At 34.6% G+C, this 22,516-nt stretch overlaps 1 protein-coding gene across 1 annotated transcript; it reads right to left on the bottom strand.

The window, feature by feature from the left end:
• Positions 1-209: 209 nt before the first annotated feature.
• On the bottom strand, positions 210-21,366 carry slc7a3a (solute carrier family 7 member 3a). Its single transcript, XM_073824505.1, has 12 exons — positions 21,280-21,366; positions 12,048-12,485; positions 11,798-11,959; positions 10,029-10,200; positions 9,755-9,873; positions 9,409-9,631; positions 9,192-9,331; positions 7,270-7,372; positions 6,773-6,999; positions 3,048-3,214; positions 1,684-1,792; positions 210-1,586 (listed from the first exon to the last, which is right to left on the bottom strand). Exons 2-12 carry the CDS (start codon positions 12,412-12,414, stop codon positions 1,441-1,443), a joined length of 1,935 nt encoding a protein of 644 aa, XP_073680606.1. The 5' UTR covers positions 12,415-12,485; positions 21,280-21,366; the 3' UTR covers positions 210-1,440.
• Positions 21,367-22,516: the final 1,150 nt, after the last annotated feature.

A 22,516-nucleotide genomic window follows, 5' to 3' on the forward strand; every position in this document is an offset into this window, starting at 1 on the left:
AAATTTTCATTTTTAGGATCCTATGAAATCTGTTTTTCCCCCTCTTAAATTCTGTTTTATTTTTCCCAAATTCCATGTTTTCTGTTTTAATTTCTATAATTTAGAATAACATTTTTAGGACCCTATTAAATCCATTTTGTTTTCTCCCCCCAAATTGTGTTTTTTTTTCTCAAATTCCATGTTTTGTTTTAATTAATTAAATTGTGTCTTTCAGTGCTAATCTAATAAATTTAATATTTTAATACGCAGTAAATAATATTATTTTATTATAATTGTTTTCAAGATTCTTTGCTGGCAATTATTTGAAATATTAATATTTTGTAATATGAAACATATCTTTAAGGCATCCTTCCAGAATAAGAATATTATTCTACTAGTTTCCATTTGAATTTGACTAATTCTACTAGTACAAAATAAATAAATAAAAACATATACCTCAAAACTTTTGAACGGTAGTCTTAGTAGTTTTGGCAGAAACAATAGTTACGAAGGCAACCTTTCAGAAATGTCTTCTATAAAAACTGTTTGCTGAAGCAAAATCATCAAGTTTAAGGAAGTTGGATGGGTAAACTATACATGTCCATATAAAACAGCTTTTTCCAAAAAATAATTTAGTATTTTGTAAAACGGAGCAGATTCTGGCAGAACCTTGTATAATGCATTCACACACTCTCTCTCACACACACACTTTAAAATACTAGCATTTTATACCACATTGGCCAATAATACAACAGTGCTAAAAGCACACTATCATACTTAGAAATGGAAACCGGTTTCCTATCCATTCACTCTTTGGACGACTCTCATACACGGGATTTTAGCAAAGCTAAAAATGTCTAAAAGCTTTTCAGTCAGTTTCAGTTCTTCAATTAGTCTGCCTAACAGTAACCAATGACCACAAATACTGTTTAACGGTATTGCCATTTTCCAAATCTGAACACTAGGGGTCCCTGTTGTACTTCACAACCTCGTGCTGGGAAACCAGGACGTGGAAGGAGACCATTTTGGAGCCAAAGGCTTTAGCGCACAAACGTGCTTGGATCCCAAAAATAAAATACCCTGTACACAGTCAGCTCATTGTCTGTCATTACAGTACTAGCGATTACAGCAGCAGCCGCAGGACATTCAAACCAGCATTTACAGCACTGGAGGGCCAACGCAGTGGTTCTCAACTTGGTTCTCGGGGCCCACTGCTCTGCACATTTTGTATGTCTTCCTCGTTTAACGGAAGATCCATAAACGTGTCAGATTCAGAAACAGCGGGCGCCAAAGACTTGAGTTGAGAACCACTGCTCTAATGGAAACTCAGGGTTCTTTTAAGAAGAACCTGATCATTTTAAGAGGATGAGAAATCCTTTTGGGGCAGTTTCTACAAAAAAAAGAGCCATTTTTACAGCTAATCTGTAACTTCAATAAAAAAATGTATTTGTTCTCTCCATATCAAGGAGAAATGCCTTCTACTTCACTCTCCTCACTGCCTAGATATATGGGGCTTTTGTTCTGAAGTGCCGGCTCGTATTTTCGGTTGGAGCTGTTCACGGCTTCAGTGCTGTTTCGGATGCCGTAGCCGAAGTAGATTGCAAAACCTGGGAATGGACAAGAGAAAAGAAGTGGGTGGTATGGAATGAAGGAAACAAACAGGACGATATCGCAGCCAGAAGTTAAATCAACAGATGTACTCACCGACACACATCCACACGGCGAAACGGCACCAGGTGGCCGCGTCCAGCTGCATCATGAGATAGATGTTGACGAAGATACTGAACAGAGGCAGCCAGGGCAACAGAGGCACCTGCACACAGGAAGATTTAGATTTAGTATTGGAATAGACTGTGAGTTTTAAAATATGAGGATATTTTGAAATACTAAGCATCATAGACTTGTTTGTGTAAATGGTTACAGAGGAAAACTAAGCATCTTTTTAAACCACTTTCAGGTCGTTCAGAAAGGTTCTGAACACAAACTCATGCAGAAATATGTACCTCATTGCTAGGAGGTGCATGACAAAAGGAAAATGTGCATGCTAAAAATGTTTGAAATCTTCCGTCTTGATGGAATCATAGTTTGGAGGCATAATAAATAAAATTCTTTTATTTTTTTCCCAAATTCCTTTTTTTCCATTTTAGTATTTCTGGATTTCATTTTTTCCATTTTAATTTTTAGAAAGCATGTCTAATTAATGAATGAAATTTTTATAGTTAATCTGCAATTTATTAAAAGTTAAAGAAAAATGACAATTTTAAGACCATATGAATGTCTGTTTTGTTTTTCCACCCGACTTCTATTTGATTTTAAAATAGAAAACAAATTCCACATTTTCTGTTTTAATTTCCATAATTTATAAAAAGTTCAAGAAAAAAATTAACATTTAAGGACCCTATGATCATCTGTTTTGTTTTATTTTTTTCTGCATTCCATGTTTTCGGTTTTCATTTTCATAATTTAATAAAAATTTGAGAAAAAAAAAAGGAGAACATTTTTAGAACCTTATAAAATCAGTTTCGGATTTTCCCCTCCCAACATCAGTTTTACCTTTCCTAAATTCCAAGTTTTCTGTTTTAATTTCTGTAATTTATTAAAAATTTGAGAAAAAAATTATTCAGGACCCTATAAAATCAGTTTTGTTTTTTCCCTCCCAAATTGTGTTTTATTTTTTACAAATTCCAAGTTTCCTGTTTTAATTTTAATACAAAATTTAATCAAATTGAATTTATTAACAAATTTAATTAATCTTTTAAAATGTAATCAATTGAAAATTGTACAATTGTTATATTCAATGTTATATAAAAAAGAAATATTCTGAAATTAGGTGTCATGTTATAAACCAAAATGTAATTGTTCCATATATTTGGTTACACAGAAGAAAGTAATTCATAGAGGTTTGGAACGACATGAGGGTGAGTAGATGAACTATCCCTTTAAGTCTGAGAGTATTTGTGTTCTATTAGCACATTTCCTTTTACAACATTTGATTGCTTACATTGAGGCCCGAGGCAAAGATTTATAGCGTAATAAAAGGCAAAATCAATAACGAGGACATCTGGTACCTTGAAGGTGAGAGCTTCCTTGCTCTCCGGCTGCCTACAGATCACAATGACACACAGGATGCACAGCAGGACCAGAATGACACACGCCGTCACCCACACTATCTCCAGATTCACGATAGCTTCCAGACGCAGAGCCAAAACCACGCACAGCACGGTGATCAGCACAGCTATACAGACAACAGGACATTGGAATTAATCCATGATCAACAGATTCAGGATCAGCCAAATCACTGACAACTATATTACTCAATCACAATCAAATCAATACAAATAACTGGAGCTATGTAGAGTGTACATGCACTACCATTCAAAGGTCTGGATATTTGTTTTATATAAAAAAAAAGCCTTAGTGATCATGATGAAAACAGAGTAAAACAGTCATATTGTGTATTATATTTAACAATTTTAAATAACGGTTTTCAGCAAAAATAATTTTAACATGCTTATTTGGTCCTCAAGACGATCTTTTAATATTATTAATGTTGCAAACGGGTTCATATTTATTGCTTAATATTGTTGTCATATACTTTTTTCAGGATTCTTTGATAAATATGTTCAAAAGAGCAGCATTTACTTGAAATGTAGCACTATTAATATCTTCTCCGTCACTTTCTTGATCCAATGAACACGTCCTTGCTGAATAAAGTATTAACTACATAAACGTTAAGTTGGCTTGAAAAATCCTGTTTTTAAACGTTTTGCAAAGTTTTAGAAATTGCAGAAGAATTGCTTGAATGTTTTGAAGGGGATACAGTCTGTCAGATGGATGGATAAATAAATAGATAGCATGTTTTAGCATGTTTTTAGCTTATTTAACATGCTACTAGCATGTAGCTAGCATGATTAACAAGCTACTAACATGTTGTTACCATGATTAGCATGTTGATAGCCAGTTTTAGCATGATTCTAACATATTTGTAACATGATTACCATTCTTCTAGCATGATTGGCATTTTAACATGTTTCTAGCATTATTAACAAGTTATTAGCATGTCACTAGCATGATTAGCCTGTTACTAGCATGTTGCTAGCATGATTAGAATGTCGGTAGCATGATGTTAGCATTAGTAGCCTGTTAACATGATTAGCAAGTTACTAGCTTGTTTCTAACATGATTAGCCTGTTACTAGCATGTTGCTAGTATGAATAGAATGTTGCTAGAATGATGTTAACATTAGTAGCCTGTTTAGTGATTAGCAAGTTACTAGCATGTTTCTAACATGATTAACATTTTGTTAACATGATGTAAATATTAGTAGCCTGTTGTTAACATGATTAGCAAGTTGTAAAAAAAAAGATTAGCAAGTCGCTAGCATGTTTCTAACATGATTAGCATGTTAACATGTTTCAAGCCTGATTAACATGTCACTAACACGATTCTAGTTGCTAGCATGATGTAAGCATTACTAGCATGATTAGAAAGTGACTAGCATGATTAACATGTTGTTAACATGTTTCTACCATGATTTGCATGTTAATAGTATGTTGTTAGCACCATTAACATGTTTGCTAACAGGTTTCTAACATGTTTAGCATGTTACAAACATGTAGCTAGCATGATTAGAATGTCGCTAGCATGAAGTTAACATTACTAGCATGATTAGCAAGTTTCTAGCACGATTAATATGTTGTTAACATGTTTCTAGCCCAATTAGCATGTTGTTGCCATGTTTCTAACCTAATTAGCATGTTTCTAACATGACTGGCATGTTTTAACATGTTTCTAGCATGATTAACAAGTTATTAGCATGTTACTAGCATGATTAGCATGTTGTTAGCCTGTTTCTAACATGATTAGCCTGTTACTAGCATGATTAGAATGTTGCTATCATTATGTTAACATTAGTAGCCTGTTGTTAACATGATTAACACGTTGCTAGCATGTTTCTAGCATGACTAGCATGTTAACATGTTTCAAGCCTGATTAGCATGTCACTAACACGATTCTAGTTGCTAGCATGATGTAAGCATTACTAGCATGATTAGAAAGTGACTAGCATGATTAACATGTTGTTAACATGTTTCTACCATCATTTGCATGTTAATAGCATGTTGTTAGCACCATTAACATGTTTGCTAACAGGTTTCTAACATGTTTAGCATATTACAAACGTGTAGCTAGCATGATTAGAATGTCGCTAGCATGAAGTTAACATTACTAGCATGATTAGCAAGTTTCTAGCACGATTAACATGTTGTTAACATGTTTCTAGCCCAATTAGCATGTTGTTGCCAGGTTTCTAACCTAATTAGCATGTTTCTAGCACGATTAGCATGTTGTTACCAGGTTTCTAACCTAATTAGCATGTTTCTAACATGACTGGCATGTTTTAGCATGTTTCTAACATGACTGGCATGTTTTAGCATGTTTCTAACATGATTGGCATGTTTTAGCATGTTTCTAGCATGACTAGCATGTTGTTAACATGTTTCAAGCCTGATTAGCATGTCACTAACACGATTCTAGTCGCTAGCATTATGTAAGCATTACTAGCATGATTAGAAAGTGACTAGCATGATTAACATGTTGTTAACATGTTTCTACCATCATTTGCATGTTAATAGCATGTTGTTAGCACCATTAACATGTTTGCTAACAGGTTTCTAACATGTTTAGCATGTTACAAACGTGTAGCTAGCATGATTAGAATGTCGCTAGCATGAAGTTAACATTACTAGCATGATTAGCAAGTTTCTAGCACGATTAACATGCTGTTAACATGTTTCTACCATCATTTGCATGTTAATAGCATGTTGTTAGCACCATTAACATGTTTGCTAACAGGTTTCTAACATGTTTAGCATGTTACAAACGTGTAGCTAGCATGATTAGAATGTCACTAGCATGAAGTTAACATTACTAGCATGATTAGCAAGTTTCTAGCACGATTAACATGCTGTTAACATGTTTCTAGCCCAATTAGCATGTTGTTGCCATGTTTCTAACCTAATTAGAATGTTTCTAACATGACTGGCATGTTTTAACATGTTTCTAGCATGATTAACAAGTTATTAGCATGTTACTAGCATGATTAGCATGTCGTTAGCCTATTTCTAACATGATTAGCCTGTTACTAGCATGATTAGAATGTAGCTATCATTATGTTAACATTAGTAGCCTGTTGTTAACATGATTAACACGTTGCTAGCATGTTTCTAGCATGACTAGCATGTTGTTAACATGTTTCAAGCCTGATTAGCATGTCACTAACATGATTCTAGTTGCTAGCATTATGTAAACATTACTAGCATGATTAACAAGTGACTAGCACAATTAACATGTTTCTAGCATGATTTGCATGTTAATAGCATGTAGCTAGCATGATTAGAATGTTGGTAGCATGATGTTAGCATTCCTGCATTATTAGAGTTTCTAGCATGATTAACATGTTGTTAGTTGCTAGGCTTGGATAAATATTAGATTAGATAATTTAAATGGATTAGAATTATAGTACATAGAAGGGAAGTTTAATTGAGTCTCAAGGGATTCTGGGAGTTTTAACAGTTGGAGTTTGAACAGTCTTGGCTCATTTGAACATTCCGTCTATGTAAGTCTATGGGATTTTCCCCAGTTTTATTCATCATTTAAAAAAAAAAAAAAACGTTAAGTCCGATCAGTTAGAAAAGATATAGTAACTCGAGCTATAATAACTGTAAGTTTAAATAGCATTTCAGTAAGTTAGCTTTCTCAAGCCAACTTAATTAATCAAAAAACCTGCACTTACAGATAACAGCGGTTGTGCCGTAGACAATAGTCCCTGACATTTCAGTTGGCGAGTCCTTGGAGGGAACCAGGAGGAGTTTCAAGGAGAATTTCTCTTTGTGGGGACTGTCATCCAAGTCTATGCCATATTCATCTCCACTATCTCCACATACAGCCACCTTCTCCCCACCGACCAGTTCCACCAGTTTCTCAGTCTGACTGGAAGAGTTCAAGATGCCTGGCTGATATCTAGAGACATAAAGATTGGTCGAGTCAAGCCAAGTACATACATGAAACCGACAGCAAAGCAAACCCACAACATGCAGATGTTAATTAACTTAAAAGTGCAAAAGCAAAACAGTTTTTAAATGTAAATGGTCAGGTATTACTTAATTCTGTTTTTGGAGCAACTAAGTGATTTAACATTGGTAAAACATGTACTACATGACTTCTCTAAACAATTTAGGCAGTTAATAGTCGCAGACATATTGCACAGGGTTTGTGATTTTTTTATCCTACCTGAGGATGAGAACACACACAGCCACCAGAGAGTAAGCAAGCAATGTCCCAATGGACATGAGGTCAACCAAAGCAGCCAAATCAAACAGAAATGCCATGAGAGCTAAAAAAAAAAAACAAGTTTAAAATATTATCCAACCATATCATAACATCTAACATAACATCACCTTAACATGGCACCACCTTTTAGAGGTTAGACGCCATGTCCTAACCAGACAGGATGTGATAAAAGCTATCGCTAGTATGTAAATATACATTTTTATCAGTAGTACACACAAAAACAAACATGTTTTCATTTCTGCCCACAGTAAAATCTATGAAAGAACGTTTCCGCACAGAATAAAAAAAGGTTATTGTGAATTTTCAAACTCACAATTACGAGGAAAAAAGTCAGAATTGTTAGTTAAATCACAATTTATAAGACTTCATTTCTCAGAAATCTGACTTTATTTCTCAGAATTCCGGATTTATTTCTCAGAATTCCGACTTTATTTCTCAGAATTGCGAGTTTGTCTTGCAATTCTGACATAATATCTCGCAATTGTGATTGTTTAAATCTTACAATTCTGAGAAAGTCAGAATTGAGTTTATATTGCTATACTGACTTTATTTTGCAGAATTCCAATTTTATTTGTCAGAATGGCAAGTTTATTTCTCAAAATTGTGAGTTTATAATGCTATTTTGACTTTATTTCTCAAAATTCTGACTTTATTTCTCAGAATTCCGACTTTATTTCTCAGAATTGCAAGTTTATGTCTCAGAATTGCAAGTTTATATCTTACAATTCTGACTAAATAACCTGCAATTGTGATTGTTTAAATCTTACAATTCTGAGAAAAAGTCAGAATTGAGAGTTTATATTTTGACTTTATTTCTTAGAATTCTAAATTTATTTCTCAGAATCCTGACTTTATTTGTCAGAATTGCAAGTTTATTTCTCAAAATTGTGCTATTTTGATTTTATTTCTTTGAATTCTGACTTTAATTCTCAGAATTCCAACTATTTTATAATTGGGATTGTTTAAATCTTACAATTCTAAGAAAAAGTCAAAATTGTGAGTTTATTTTGCTATTTTGACTTTTTTCTTCGAATTCTGACTTTATTTCTCAGAATTCCGACTTATTTCTCAGAATTGCGAGTTTATATCTTACCATTCTGACTAAATAACTCACCATTGTGATTGTTTAAATCTTACAATTCTGAGAAAAAGTCAGAATTGTGAGTTTATATCACTATTTTGACTTTATTTCTTAGAATTCTGACTTTATTTATCAGAATTCCGACTCTATCAGAATTGCAAGTTTATATCTCAGAATTGCGAGTTTATATCTTACAGTTCTGACTAAATCACTCGCAATTGGGATGGATTAAATCTTACAATTCTGAGGAAAAAGTCAGAAGTGAAAGTTTAAAATCGCTATTTTGACTTTATTTCTTAGAATTCTGATTTAATTAATCAGAATTGCAAGTTTATTTCTGAGAATTGGGAGTTTATATCTTAGAATTCTGAGTAAATAACTCGCAATTGGGACTGTTAAAATCTTACAATTCTGAGAAAAGGTCAGAACTGAGAGTTTATATCGCTATTTTGAATTTATTTCTTAGAATCCCGACTTTATTAATCAGAATTGCAAGTTTATTTCTCAGAATTGCGAGTTTATATCTTACAATTCTGACTTAACTTGCAATTGTGATTGTTTAAATCTCACAATTCAGAGGAAAAGTCAGAATTGTGATATTGTCACATTACCTTTTTACTTTTTTTAGTGGCAGAAATGGGCTTCCATAGACATGATCTCATTGGTCCAATATGCACATAACAATATATATATAAACAAACAGGCATGTTCTAATTGGCTGTCGCATTTACGATTTCAGTGTGAACTAAAATTTGCGAACAAACAAAAAAACGTCTCTCACCTGCCACTATTCCAGACACAATAGTCGCCAGCAGCGGAGTTTTGGTTCTCTTGTTCATCCTGGAAAGGTAACGGAAGAGCAGCCCGTCCTCTGCCATAGCGTAGATCACTCGAGGCATGGGGAACATGGAGCCCAACAAGCTACAACAAAAATAAAACAGTTTTAGATAATGTTAAACAAAAACATTACATGACAAACAGGAAAGTCCTTGAGTTACCTTGTCGAAAGTGCACAGAGTGAACCAACAGCCACAATATAGCGTGCCGGTGCCCAGCCCACGTAACTGAAGGCCTCGGGCAGAGGACTCTGGGTGTTGAGTTTGTAGTAGGGCATCATGAGCGTAAGAGCAGCTGACACACCAAAGTAAGCAAAGAAGCAAATGAGCAAAGAGGCCACAATGCCCACAGGAATAGAGCGCATCGGGTTCTTGGCTTCCTCACCTAAAGAAAATGTGAAGAACATACATTTATGAGTCACCCTGCAGATGGTTTCAGAAGAAACAAAAACAAAATGTTCAGCAATCAGTATTCGTGCTCTATAATTATGACATTTAAAAGACGTACTTGTTGTAGCAATGCAATCAAAGCCCACAAAGGCGTAGAAACAGGTGGCCGCGCCTGATAAGATGCCGCGGAGCCCGAATGGTGCGAAACCGCCACTTCCAAATGTTTTTTCGACCCTTCTGTGAGAACAAATGGATTTGTCAAATCTCTCGCATGCATTTTGTGCATGGAACCGCATCATCCACTACACAACCGTAAGAGATCCTCATTTGCACCACTTCAAAAGCAGCTTGTGGCTGAAACCAGGAGCAGGATACTTTCATGTCAAACTTACTCTGGTTCGGTGTAATTTGTATCGTTGACAAAGTCCTCATATGTGAGGTTCCAGTTGGCTGTGTTGCCTTTGACAAAGCCAGAGATGATGACAAAGCCAAGCACTATCAAGTTGATCCCAGTGAAGATCTTGTTCACCAAAGCAGACTCACTTACACCAAAAGCAAGCAGTCCTGAGGAGGAAATCGTACATCAAAATCAGAAATGTCTTTTGAGCAATTTAGTTTGTTTTTGATAATAATAATTGTAAAACTTTCAGTTAGTTTGTACATGTACTGATTACACTATGTGAACTTTATACTTGGTGATAAATGTTCACTTCTATTTTTATTGCATCATCATTTATTACTTGATATTAAATCTAGGGATGGATTTTTTTTTTAATAATCTGCATCAGCCAACATCAAATATTTAATTATTCGTGCTCATTTCCCGTTTTTGCAACGGTGTCATCTTTTTCATCATCTAACTCTTATTTAAAGTTAATATTTAACACTTAAATTATTTTGAATCTGCAATTTAAGCATTTAAGAACAATGTAAATGTGGCTTTAGCCAATATCCAAATGAATTATGAATTATAATACTGTTGTGATGCCTGAATTTACCTGTAACATTTAATTTTTTATTTATTTACACAAAATAATATATAACTCAACTAAAACTTCATACTTATAGGGAGTCTATAATATACCTTTTTACTATTTTAAATGTATTATTTGATCATAAAAACTAGGGATGCACAATATATTGGCACCATACTGTTTACCTGTTGATATGTTTCTTTATTTTATTTTTTTATTATCAATAATCTGCATCAGCCAACATCAAATATTGAACTATTCATGCTCATTTTTCATTTTTAGACCTGTGTCATCATTTTCATAATTTAACCCTCATTTAAAGTTAATATTTAACACTTAAATTATTTTGAATGTGTAATTTATTTATTTAATTAAAACGTATTTAACTAATATCCAAATAAATTTTGAATTATAATATTGTTGTGATGCCTGAATTTACTTGTACCATTTAAAATGGTTAATATTTATTATTTAATTTACACAATATAATATATCTACTATAATCTGCATCTGCCAACCTAAAATATTGAATTATTCATGCTTATTTTTTTTGCTTTTGGATCTGTGTCATCTTTTTCATCATCTAACCCAGTTAATATTTAACACTTAAATTATTCGCAATTATAATGTAATGTATAATTCGGAAATGTAATTTAAAATAATTTAGCCAATATGTTGCATAATATATAATAATAATATATTGGTACCATACTGTTTACCAGTTGATATTAATTTTTTTTTTAATAATCTGCATCAGCCAACATCAAATATTTAAATATTCATGCTCATTTCCCGTTTTTGCATCAGTGTCATCTTTTTCATCATCGAACCCTCACTTAAAGTTAATATTTAACACTTAAATTATTTTGTTTCTGTAATTTAATTAATATAACTATAAATGTGATGCCTGAAATTACTTGTAACGTTTAAAATGTTCGATTTTTTTTTTATTTACACAAAATAATATAACTTTATTTATTACATCATTAACAGATATAAAAAATAAATCAGCTAGCTAGAATTTTAATATTGGTGGATCTCTAATAACATTTTTTTCAAAATGTTTTATCAAAAGTTAACATTTTAGTGTGCACTTAGTGTTTGTTCTGTTTATCTCAACATTTTTAGAGATATTAAAACTTTAAATACCATATTTAAATTATGATTTCTAGTTTTAGATTTCTCACCAGTCAGAAGCAGGATGAGAATGAGAGCAAACAGGTCCGGATATTCCGCAAGAACTTTCCCAGGAACCTTCATGGCCATGGATGCCCTGAAGAAGTTAGAGATCTTCTGTTCGATCAGGTTATCGAACGTAGAGCTCCACGCTCGCGCCACACTAGCTGTACCTGAAAACAACAACCAGCTTTTTTATTCCACTTATATTACCAACTGGTTTCTTCAAAATGATCATCAACTCCTACTGGAAACACTTACCTATAACATAAGAGAGGATGAGGTTCCAACCAGTGATGAAGGCCCAGATTTCTCCCACTGTCACATAGCTGTACAAGTACGCAGACCCGGTCTTAGGGACTCGTGCGCCGAACTCTGCATAGCACAGTCCGGCCAGCATAGAGGAGAGCGCGGCCACAAGAAAGCACAAGACAATAGCAGGACCTGCCTTCTCTCTCGCAACCTCCCCAGCCAGCACATACACTCCAGCGCCAAGTGTGGAGCCCACGCCGAGCGCCACTAGATCTAAAGTAGACAGACACCGTGCGAACCGCGTCTCCTCCACAGAGCAGTCCAGCGCACGTCGGCGCAGCAGCGCATGTCCAAAAGAGGCCATTTTGTCCGCCATGGTTAGAAGTGACAAATCTGTAGAGGTTCTTGGTTGTGTTTGTTGTTGAGAGTTCTCCGTTACTTATACGCCTAGAAGAGCACATAGAAGAGGAAGGAAGAATTAGACATATTTGGGTGTGACAGTCGGTTGCTCAAGACAGTACACCAAGGTTTGATCTAACTGGTTCAGTCAGGACATGTCTACTTTTTGTTCATCACACCTCACTGCTAAACTTCAGTGAATGCGTCATTCTGCGATTCTCAGAACTTCTACTGCACAAGGAATTATTCCCAGAGTACAAGGAGTTCTTTGGAACAAGGATTTGTCCCAAATCTTCAGATTTCTGCCCTCTAATTAAATAGTCGGTTAGGGCCAGATTTAAAAATGGAATCAATTACACACTGATCCAGTAAAGTAGTATTCCCAGAGGAAACGTCAGGCAACAAACTTCATGACATGAATGCGGAACTTCCACAACCAAGGCCGTATCCGATTTGATTACCAAAAGTGAAAAATAGGTTGGAAAAATTATGGCAATGAAAGACCAAGCGATAAAGCACCGCAGGCAATAAAGAGGAAAATTCACATTCATTTTTTCCACTGATATTTGGTTTTTACAAATAACCTACAGTACTGCTCAAAAATTTGGGGTTGGTAAGATGTTTTTGAAGTCTTTTATGCTCACTAAGGCTGCATTTATTTAGTTAAAAATCACAGTTGAAACATTAAATTCAGATCCACTTCTTATTATCAATGTTGAAAGCTGTTAACAATTTATCTTTTGAAAAATTACTGCCCCCAAGCTTTTGAATGGTTATGTATAAACTTGTCAAAACAGACCTACGATGAGATCTGAGGTTTTAATCCAATGATAAAAGCTTTCATAGACGCCACAAAGCAAGGTGAATTAAAATCTATTTAAAAACAAACAAAGAAGATGATCTAAACTACCCCAAATCCTGAAATGGCTGGGATCTAGCAATTAGATAAATTAGATAAATTACTGGTAAATTACTGGTACATTAGAGATCGTGTGTGAACAGGACCTTTTCAAAAAAATACCGGTAAACCGGTATGCGAAGTTGTAAGTTGTAGAACGCACTGATGAATAAAGTCTGCTTTAGTCTAAATTGGCAAATTACAGCATTCTTGTGGAGATGATGTGATTACTCTGAGCTATAATTTATTTTCAAGATCTGAGGTAAACTATGGAAAAGATACCTTTTATTGTGTGTCACGTCGTGTGTACTTAGGACACAGTGTAAAAGTCTGAAAAAAAAAACTGATTCAGCATTATGATTGGTCAGATTGCCTGTCAAATCAAGTTTTTTGCGAAGGGTCAATTAACCGGAAGAAATTTGTCAACTGGTATGTACCTTGTCAACCTGGCCATATAGACTCATGTGATGTTGATATGCTATGTGGTCACGAAAACTTATTTGAACACGTTTTTAAGCATTGCGGTTTAAAAACAAGTGATTTTAAGCCATTGAAATGCAACTTATTTCACTATATGTGTGCGCTGCCTGAACATGCTTTACACACGTGAAGACTGTGTTCTTAGATTGCGGAAGTTATTTTTCCCGCTTTATAGGTTTTGAGTGGTTAAATACACCCACTTGTATGTGTCAAAATGCCCGTCTTTGCAAGTATCCCCATTAACACAGTAATTTAAGTCTTAAGTGAAATCAAACAGCTGAGAAAGAACACATGTGTAACAGTATATTGGATCTGGGTAGCTCTTAAAGTGATAGCAGTCTAACATTCCTGCCTGAGTCTGTCATTCATGTAAATCAAACAACAAAAGAGAGACAATCTCTCACTGTTCTTGACTAAATCACTTTTGTAGCTTTAACAAGAAGAAATATATATTTAATTTACACATTAAAGCTGCATCTCCATTACCCTTGAACTTGCGCAAATTGAAATTGTGAATAAAAAAAGAAAAGTCAATTTTTTTTCAAGTCAAAAACACAGTTTTTACGCTCACATGAGGTAGTTTTTCAGGCAAGGAATATTTTGCAAAACTGCAAGGTAAACAACCTTTTCGCATTTACAGGTCACCTTACATAAGTAACAATCACATACAGAAAAAAAAACATGGCTTGTTTTAGTTTGAGAAGCGTCCCAGAAGTGGTTTTCCATGCTGTTCTGTAAAGATAGACGCCTATGTCTCCTACAATTAAAAATAATGGCTAGTGCGGTGGCTGTGACATACGTAAACCAACCATCATCAATCGCCATGCTTATCGTGAGAGGAAAAAAATATTATTCATAATTTATTAATTTTTTATTTATAATTATATACAAATTAACAACATAATATACATTTTATTTATAATATTATTTGTATTTATTTAAATTATTTATTACATTTATAATATATTGCAAACATTTTGTGCAAATCTGTAATGGAAACGCACCTTGTGAAGAATAAAAAGTGTTTTTATACATTTAACTAATTCATACAACTGTATGTAGCAATTCATACTATTTGTTTTATTGGTTTTTATTATTATTTAATCGCTGACTGTTTACTTGTCTTTTTATTATTTAGGCTAGTATATGTTTTTTTTCTGCTATTGACACAGGTGACTAGGATTATGAATCTTCATAAATTATGAATTCATACAACTATTTGAAAATCTGTAATCTGAGGGTGCAAAAAAAAAAATCTAAATATTGAGAAAATCACTTTTAAAGTTGTCCAAATGAAGTTCTTAGCAATCCACTAATCAAACTTAGGTGTTGATATATTTACGGTAGGAAATTTAAAAAATATCTTCATATAACATGATCTTTATTTAACATCCTAATGATTTTGGCATAAATGAAAAATCATAAATTTGTACCAATACAATGTATTGTTGGCTATTGCTACAAATATACCCATGCTACTTATGACTGGTTTTGTGGTCCAGGATCACAAATCACGATATTAGATTTTAGTCATATTGACACCTTACTAGGACAGATGGATGAACAATTCAGCTCGACTACACAAAAACTTGCTGTAGTGCAATTCTAACTGCTGATGTAAATGTACTGACTGTTGCACTCTACCAACAAGCTCCACATTGTTCTGTGTGAACCTTTCCAGTATCTTATTGACCCGCTTGACTCCTTATCGGAGCGGTCTGATTCCAAAGCACACCTGCGAGCTCATCAGGTTACATGGCCATGTTTACGTCTGAGCACTGAATGTTGACATTCCATGCAGTTCTTTACCTTTACTAGTGACGTTAACAGCGATGCCAAACAGAAATGATTTGGAAACATGTGCAAACGAGGACACGACTGAACCTTGAGTTGCAGCAACAGCTACTAAAACCACACAAACACGCAACAACAGTGAAGAAAGTTGGAACAAGGAGCACTGACTCGATTCTATCTCATTTCACACAAACCGCCGTGACGATTCCACTTCCAATCCCATGACCGAGATCCATTATTGAACACTTATAAATAAAACTTGTCACAAAAACCAACAAAACTAGAACAATGAAAATTGCTAAAAATGGCTTCATGAAAGTTGTGGAAATGCTCGCAAAGCACCCCATGTCCTGGATCAAAGACAGATTTGACAAAGAGGACTGAGGAGGGGGGAAAAACAAAAACATCCCTGTAAGTCACTGTACAATGGAGGGGCTGAAATAGACTCTTTTTATCTGTAAGGTGGTTTGTTTCACTTGGCGCAGCAGCTGGCAAGATTCTTAGCGGGTTGAATCGAGCTCAGTCCGGGCAAGAGCTCAGAACTTTAAGCCACTGTTGTGGTCTTACACAACGAAGACAATAGCTGCTTTCTTCACTACTCACTGCTTTTTGTTAGCATGAAATGAATACACATATTTAACATATTAAAAATGTGGCACTGAGATATCTAGCGGTTGATAAAGTCCGGAATTATGGTCTTCCCTTTCACCAGGTTGGAGCGTTGACCTGTCTTGGAGGTTATTACAATCCACGCGTATCAGGTGCCTTAAAAATTGTAGATTTTTTTTCGCCACACAGTACACACATCTATGATAGGCCACAGCGAGGGCGGCAAGACTAATCTCTTTCTTGTGGTCTCCACGAGGATGGCTGGGTGACACGTAGGCGAAATTAAATCTGTAAGGCTTTTGATCTGGCCATGAGAAATTCATGAATGCCATGACGTCTGTTACCCCGTGGAAACTGGCACACCGACGAGACCTACACACTTTAATGTAACTCTCCAGTTTGGCTACACTTGGGTGACTGAAAAGTAAGAAACTTCTCAAAACCTAGTTTAAAACACACATGGCAAGAAAATCACTCGTTCTATTCATGTTGGTTTCATATGGTTTTTGTACAATTTCCAAAAACACTGAAATGTTGTCGTGTTGTAACCAAGTAAAAAAATCAGTTTTTCATTTGTAATTTTTGTGATTTAGTAATTTTGTAGGTTTTTTTTATTTTAATTGTAAAATTAAAACACCTTCAAGTATCATTAAGTTTTTCATTTGTAAATATTAGGTTGCACCATATGACAATAAGTTGACAAAGACATTTCTGAAATATTTTTGTTCCTAAAAAATAAGATTATGACAAATAAAGTTTCCTTTTTTTTTTTAAATGTAGTGTTTTTTTTGTTATTTTAATTGTGACATATAAATATCTTTAAGTATTATGTTTTTTTATATAAGTATTATTATTATTATTATTATTTATATAAGTATTATTATTATTATTATTGCACCTCTCACAATAATTGAACAAAAGGTTTTCTCATTTTAATAAAGCATTGTTAAAATATTTTTGCCCCTAAAAAATAATAATAATATGTCAGACAAAGTTCCCTTTTCAGAAATTGTGAGGTGTTTTCAAATTTTAATAAGGCATATATATATATATATATATATATATATATATATATAAGATAAGTATTTTTTTACAAATATTATGGGTTTTAGTTTTTATTTATAAATGCTATTAAGGTGCACCACAAAATAAAACTTTTGCTCCATTTTAATTGTGAAATTAAAATATCTTTAGGTATTATTTTACCATTATTATTATTTTTTTAATGATATTAAGTTGCACTATATGACAATAACAGAAAGTTTTATCAATTTTAATAAGGCACTGTTCAAATATTTTTGTTTCTGAAAAAAATACAATAATGCAAGATAAAGCTCAATTTTTTTACTATTTAAATTGTGAAATTAAAATAATATATTTTTTTTACCACTACCAGGTTTTTCCAAATAAATGTTAAGTTGCACCATATGACAATAATTTGCCGAAAGTTTTTAAAATTTCCTTTTCAGAAATTAAATTTTTATAATGTGGCTTGTTTCTTCTGCTTGACATTTTTTTTACTTGATGGCCCCTAAAATAAATAAATAAATAAATTATATATATATATACATATATATATATATTTTTTTTTTTTTCTAGAAAGTTGTATTTGTATTCACATTATTTTATTTATGAATTGAACTATGTATTTTACATAAATTAATAGATAGAGCAAAGAAGTGTAATGTCATTGACCCACTTATTAAATGCACAGCAGCAACAACGTCGACGACGAAATGCTGAAGCACACACACATAGGCTACAGTATCTATATTCTTAAAGGACTAATCATGTCTGTGGTTCAATTAACCCCTACATGAGTGCGAGATGTTAGTGTGTTGAAGTGACTCACTGGGCTTTTCTCAAAATAAATACCTCAATGGATTCTAAGAGGCTTACATAAAGACCCGCCAACCGGTTAACCTTCTTAACAGGAGAGCGAGGACTCTATTGGTTTACACTAGGTGTTGTTTTTGTTTTGGTTCGCTTTTCTGCACAATGGATTTTGTACCGTTGCAACTCCGTAAAAGTGTTAGTCCAGCACCGGAAATTTCAAAACAAACACCACGAACCCCCATTCAAAGTTTAATAAGGACAATTTCCCTGAAACTACGTTCCCTGAAACCACATGTGACATGAAGGATGTTACGTCAGACACCCCGCGAGACATTAAAGGCCAATTCTAAAGTCTTATTGAAGTTCCTACTCATGACAGGATCTGCTAGAAACAATCATTCCCAAGCGCCACTTCTTACTATAACAGGGTCAGTGTTACTTCTTGATCATTCCAATAACCCTTGTAAGTTGATTTAGCACACTGGTAAGTGGGGTATGTACAAGTATGAAATGATATCTGTGGGTAAATGGATATTTAATAGTCTGCACGCAGTGCATATAAACACAGAAAGGGAAAATATATTTCTTATTCCAAATAACAAGAAATGCCATCGAGAAGGAGATACTACAAAACTGTTTGGGCATCCACAGGTTCCTCTGGCCACGGGTGCCATATTACAAGCAGAAACCAGCATGAGAGCTGCATTCTTCAAGAACTCAACTGTTCATGGTTATGAAACGGACTCATTCAGGCCTCAGGGTGGCACATACTGCTGTGAATGAACCTGGCAACCTCTCAAATAGCTGGCTTAATGCCATCACACAGCCCCCTTAACAGGGCTCGGAAGATTGTGCAAAATACCAGCCTGAGATCCTTCGAACTGAACAAACTTGAAGGTTTCGCTATAATAAATCAACCCGAATTATTTGTAGTATGACTGAAAAAAAAAAAGCAAATTCGTTTAACCCATGCTACTGCACAAAATACTGAAGTTTATATAATATTGAAGTACAATAAACAAGCAAAGAGAGCTAAATGTATACGCTCTCGTAAAGCTTGGAACGCTTGGAAAATATAAAAAGGTTGAGATTGAAAATCTGTTTAACCAACGTTTTTACCAATATTTGCACATTATTAGCTTAACTGTTCATCAGTTTTTTTAATATCTACTGATAAGACTACTGATGTTAGTTGTTTCTTTAAAAAAACACCACCCAAATGCCATTAAGCAGGAGACAATGGTGTTCGTAAGAAAAGTATCCTATTTAATTTACTCAATACCAATGTATTGATATTTATATTATAGTTAAATAATAATGCACAGCCTACTTTTTCAATCATTAATTCTCAAGTGCAAATATGTAGTAATATAATTATTATTATTATATAGGTCAGATTTTTACATTTTGAAATATTTTTACTATTTAAAACAACGGTTTTCTATATGAATTTATTTTGAAATGTAATTAATTTCTGTGATTTCAAAGCTGTTTTTTAGCGTCATTACTCCAGTCACATGATGCTTTAGAAAGCATTTTAATATTATGATTTCCTGCTCAGAAAAAAACATTTATTATTATTATTATGTTGAAAACAGCAGAGTGTGAATTTGTTTAGGTAAATGCTAGAACAGCATTTATCTAAAATACAAATCTTATGTAACATTATAAGTGTCTTATCATCACTTTTTTATCAATTTAAACCATCCTTGCTAAATAAAAGTATCAATTCCTATCATTTATTTTCCAATAAAAATACTGACTCCAGGCTTTTGAATGGTCAAGTGCAAAATGTTACAAAACTTTTTATTTCAGATAAATGCTGATCTTTGGACCTTTTTATTTATCAAAGAATCCTGAAAAAAATTTACTCAACTGTTTTAAATACTGCTAATAATAATACTAAACAAATTTTTTGGCCAGCAAATCAGCATATTTAAATGATTTCTGAAGGATCATGTGACATGTGAAGATTTAAGTAATGGTGCTGAAAATGTAGGCTTGATCACAGGAATAAATTACATTTTAAAATGTATTCAAATAGAAAGCAGTTATTTGAAATAGTAAAAATATTTCAAAATTTTACTGGCTTTAAAAACATTAAAAACATTAACTTTTGACTGGTAGTGTATATAATACGCGTAATATATTTTCTGTTAATGATCAGTTCCGCATGTTGGTTATCAAAAACATTTAGACACTTGTGGTCTCTATTAAAAAAACAGCATTGTGATGGTGAGGACAATAGGTTTGCTGCAAATCAAACCAGCAAGAAACTAACGTTACCATGCTCCAAATAACAGCAAAATATAGCAAGATGGGGTAAAATACATGGCAACACAAACTAAATACAATGAAGGTCAAAGGATGAATCAGGTACCCGTCTGACGTAATATCATCATTTGTTACAAGGATAGGTGTGAGATCAGGGCAGTCTGAACTGGCACCAATCGGTTCTAGGCTGATGCAACTGTTACAATAGATACAACTTCCGGGGCGCAATGTCCAAACGTGTCCGATGAGCGGGAACTCGCGTCAATGAATGAAACGAACCTAGTTTAAAAACCAACACGTTTTGGAATATAAAATATACAGCAATTGTAGGAAACAAAAACGCGGCATGTGAGAAATTTAAATACACACTTGAATTATATTTAATTAAGTTACGTGTTCGTTCTCCCTGGTTCGGTTGGACACACATATGATGATAAATTATCACTGATAAATAATCCTCCAAAATAGCAGGATAAGAGACGAATAGCAGTGAGTGACATCACTGAATGTGTGTCACTTCATAATAAAAATATAACAAATTAAAATACATAAAATGCACTAAGCAAACGAATATTTGCAGTTGTTATGTGTAAACCTAATGACATTTATTTCTTAGTATGAATTGTAAATGTATGCACATTTAGCTATTGTTTCTTGTTCTCCTGACAAGCGTGCACTAATCTAATATACGTTTTTATAAATATTATTTTATCATTACATGGCTAATGGATGCAACATATTGTGTTATGTGATAATATGTTGTGGATGTATGTTAATTTAACCAGATGATTACATTACGAGTTCGATTGCATCATATCATTTACCCTATAGTGCATTACAACAGATCCAGCCTGCATCGTGAAGTCAAAATGGACTAATATGAAACGATTATATGAACGTTGGTTATCGAAAAAAACATTGTCTAATATATTCAGAATTGCAAAACATTACCTCTTGGTTTATGATGTGAAGGCGCCGATATCTTGAGTCTCTTGTATTTACCTTGTCTGTCTGTGCTCGAGTGGTCAGCATCGGCTCGTGCGTCTACGTTTTGACGCTGAGGGCGGTGGATGACGTAAATAAACAAACCGTGACACACCCTTATCTCCACCCATCTGCTTGATGTGAACCAATCAGCTTTAAAGGCGTTTCCATTCAAGGAAAATGTTTCAACACAAAAGGTGACGTCTGACTTGTAGTATTTTAGTAAATTATTTATTTTTCTATCGACCACTACGCTTAACCATCCCAACAAGTCAAACTGGTAAATACAAAACATGTGTCAAAAGTGCAGATGCTGTTACTTTTAAGGGTATTAAAATGAAGCAGGCTATCTAGCCAAACCTATTTGAATCATATTTGATTAGTTTCCACATTTAATGAAGTATTGATGAACAATAAGCGGAGAATTTAATGCAAAAACTATACAATACAAGTTCTCTTACGAGAGGTCTCTCGTACTGCGTAAGTATCTTACGCTAGGGGAAAATCCTTTTCTGCGAGATATTGAAGCCAAAAATTATCCTTAATTTTGAAATAATGTAAAGCGCGTTGCAGCAGCATACAGACATAGGCGAAACAGCTCGCGCGCCTATTGGCTGCTCTGCGGCAACTGCAGCAGTCTATAGAGCGAGGCCTGGCGCGACGCCAGATCCAATGGGGGCATTTTGCGCCCTTTGCGTCGCTTCCCGCCTAAAAGGGCGTGGTCTAGGCTTATAAAAACCGCTCGCAGGCAGCTATTATCTGATTTTTCATCCTTCAAGCGAAGCACACGCATCGCTGGAGCTGGATAAGAAGCCGCCGTCGACTGCAAGCATCTCAGCGGGACGAGCCACTGAAGCTGCTGGCCACGCCGCCTTCCGTGCCTTCCGGCTGCGCTTTCCGGCGCCCATATCCTTTAAAATCTGAAGTGTGTGTCGCCGCTGCAATACTCACTTGTCATTAAAAGAGCAAAGCGTCTTTCTATAGATGCCTTCTTGCGGCTCGTGCAGAGCCACACTCAGCGACGGGGACCGCCATGTTGTCTGCGTTTCCTGCCTGGGTGAGGAGCACGCGGTGATAGCGCCATTGCCAATAGCGACTCTGAGGACTCGCTTGGCATTCTTCACCGAATCTGCTCCCCCGCCCGCCGCGGTGTCGCGCTGTAAGAAGCGCCGTGCCCAGCGGGCTCCGGAACCCCCCCCCCCCC

The sequence above is a fragment of the Garra rufa genome, chromosome 19 (assembly GCF_049309525.1).
Source record: "Garra rufa chromosome 19, GarRuf1.0, whole genome shotgun sequence".
Lineage (NCBI taxonomy): Eukaryota > Metazoa > Chordata > Actinopteri > Cypriniformes > Cyprinidae > Garra > Garra rufa.

Coding starts and splice junctions, on each gene's coding strand:
- slc7a3a (XM_073824505.1), bottom strand. CDS start 12,414: ATGGCGGACAAAATGGCCTCTTTTGGACATGCGCTGCTGCGCCGACGT. Junction 11,960..12,047: donor CATCCTCTCTTATGTTATAG/GTAAGTGTTTCC, acceptor TGTTGTTTTCAG/GTACAGCTAGTGTGGCGCGA. Junction 1,793..3,047: donor AGGAAGCTCTCACCTTCAAG/GTACCAGATGTC, acceptor TCCTGTGTGCAG/GTGCCTCTGTTGCCCTGGCT.